This window comes from Gymnoscopelus braueri (genome assembly GCF_963280865.1).
Source record: "Gymnoscopelus braueri genome assembly, chromosome: 18".
In the NCBI taxonomy this organism is placed as follows: Eukaryota; Metazoa; Chordata; class Actinopteri; order Myctophiformes; family Myctophidae; genus Gymnoscopelus; species Gymnoscopelus braueri.
Window position 1 is genome coordinate 29039511 of NC_137618.1, and position 2500 is coordinate 29042010.

The following is a 2500-nucleotide window of genomic DNA, read 5'->3' on the forward strand; positions in this document are numbered from 1 at the left end:
TCACTCTTTTCGCTGCTTTGCATGCTCTGCTGGTTGTTGTGGGATTATAGTCTGTTGGTCTCTCTGTAGTGTTTTGGCTTTTGACACATTACACTGATCTAAGATGCAGCACAGATGCACCTTTGTGTTAGAACTTTGTGTTTCTCTGTATGTGTTACTACCGAGATTGATCAGAAATCAATTGACCATTAGAATCATTTAAGCCTGGCACCGTCATACGATGGAAATAGCCGATCTACACGCTCACAATGTGTCGCAATGCGACACGTTGCCGACCCGAAAATGTATTTTCTGTTTACTAAAGAGCTGGAGAGACCGTCAGAGCCCTGTTACTGAACACTCTATAGCAATGGCTATTTAAAGACCTATTAAAAAAATATCACCCCATTTAAAAAAATGTTTTTGCCTATAACGACTTGCCCAAAATAGGGACGCTATAGGGTTTGAACTGATTGTTTTTTGTTCTTTGTGTTTGCTGCAGATCCTTCTGACCCAAGACCACCCAAAGACAACCCCACCAGACTGCCACACCCGCCCAAGCATGAGAACAACAAACCAAATAACGAAGTGCTGGAGAAGACAGGTGAGAGAGCCAGAGAGACGCTCATCCAGGGATTCATTGAAACCATGTTGTGTGTTCGTCCGTGTTTGTGGAGTCAGCTTCAAACAGAGAGGGCACGCAAACCCCGTACTTAGTTAACTGGGGTCCCCCAGGGCTCTATACTTGTTCCGATCCCCCCCCCCCCCGCGCGCGCTCTACACCAAATCTCTTCTCTGAAAATAGCAGATCTACAAGCTCGCCCTCAGAATAGCAACGCTAGGGTTCAATTGGTTAATAAGCAAGGCAAGAGTGTATGTGTGTGCTGGGATGTGTGAAAATGTGTTTGTGTCCCTGTGTGTGTGTGTGTGTGTGTGTGTGTGTGTGTGTGTGTGTGTGTGTGTGTGTGTACGTGCGTGCGCGTTTGTGTGCTCGTGAGTGTGTGTGCGTGAGTGTGTTCAGAAAGAAAAAGGTCAGCAATCCATCAGGCTGGTAATTGAATGTTGCCCATAATGCCGATATCCATCGCTGCGGCTTCTCAGGGGCTGATGCAGTCCTTCTCCTTGGGGGCCGGGGGGCTCGATACAGCCCTCAGCCCCCTGCAATTCAGACCACAGGCCCCCAGGACAGAGTCAGAACCCCCCCCACATGGTTCCACTTGTACACTCTCAGAGTTACGGGGATCCTTGAAATGTAAAAGTTTGAGAACCACTGGTGCAGAGGGGAAAAAAAGGAGGGGGCCCTAGTATAGACCCCTGGGGGACTCCGGTCAACAAAGTATATAGGGTTTATAATCCCCCACCCCCTCCAAAAACTGCTGAAATGGGACCAAACATTTGCACCATGCAGTGAGTTTGGGGGAAAGAGGAACAGAGTGGAGAACTGACCTATATAAACAACCTTCCATCCGTCCGTGTGTCCGTGATTGGCTGCAGGACAGATGGGGGAGGTGACTTTGTTCCTGTGTTCCTTCCCAAATCCCAGCGACAGCCAGCCCATAAATCCACGCTGGCGCAGCGCTCTGCCCGCGTCAGCACCTTCCTCTCCTCCTCTCTGTTTTTCACTCTGTTTTTCCATCCATCCATCCGTCCGTCCGTCCGTCCATCCATCCCTCCCTTCTGCCCTCCATCCCTCCCTCGCTTCTTCCTTCCCTCCCTTCTTTCTTCTGTCCATCCATCCGTCCATCCAGGGTTCAGTTTATAAAGAAAACAACAACACTTAACCACTTAATCACACCTACATTAACCACTTAAGCCCTATATACTTCATGATACAACAAATAGCGGAGATAGCAGATCTTGCAAGCTCCCAAAAATCTCCCAAATAGAGACGTCAGGGTTTAATGTGGTTAACTTGCATCGTTATTGAAATTGGTTAATTGTGATATTATCAAACGAATATCAAACATATTAGACAGTTTATATTTTCTGAAAGGAAATGTAATTAATTCAGTCTGATCAGAAGTAGGGATAAAACATATCCCCACCAGCCATAAAAATTGTAGATATCAATTGGGATATCAAAAGCAGATGCATGAATTCCCCCCACCCACTCACACATCCATCCATCCCTCCATCTCGGAGCAGAGCAGCATATGGGTGTCAAGAGGTTCTGAGGCAGCATAATCCCCTTGTAAAACAACGAGATGGTCCCTCACTTTTGGGCTGCCTGCCATATCCCTTATCTAACACACACACACACACACACACACACACACACACACACACACACACACACACACACACACACACACACACACACACACACACACGCACACATGCCACGCAAGCCCACTTCCATGGCATGAGCAGAACTTGTAGGGCCCCTGGGGGGGGACACAGCGCCAGACAGGGGGAGACAGTAATCCTACTGCCCAGGGAACGGGCTCACGTCCTGTGGGAGAGAGGAACAGACCCGCCCTGGAGGTGCTGGAAAAACTCCCAGCTCCTGCAGAGAGCAACG

At 48.5% G+C, this 2500-nt stretch overlaps 1 protein-coding gene across 1 annotated transcript in view; it reads left to right on the top strand.

Moving 5' to 3' along the window:
- The window catches only part of LOC308105677 (ephrin-B2a-like), a 31471-nt gene that overhangs the window by 22905 nt on the left and 6066 nt on the right, over nucleotides 1-2500 (top strand). The window contains exon 4 of the mRNA XM_080456552.1: nucleotides 482-583. Coding sequence (XP_080312678.1) covers nucleotides 482-583 — 102 coding nt within the window. The remainder of the gene's footprint in view (nucleotides 1-481; nucleotides 584-2500) is intronic.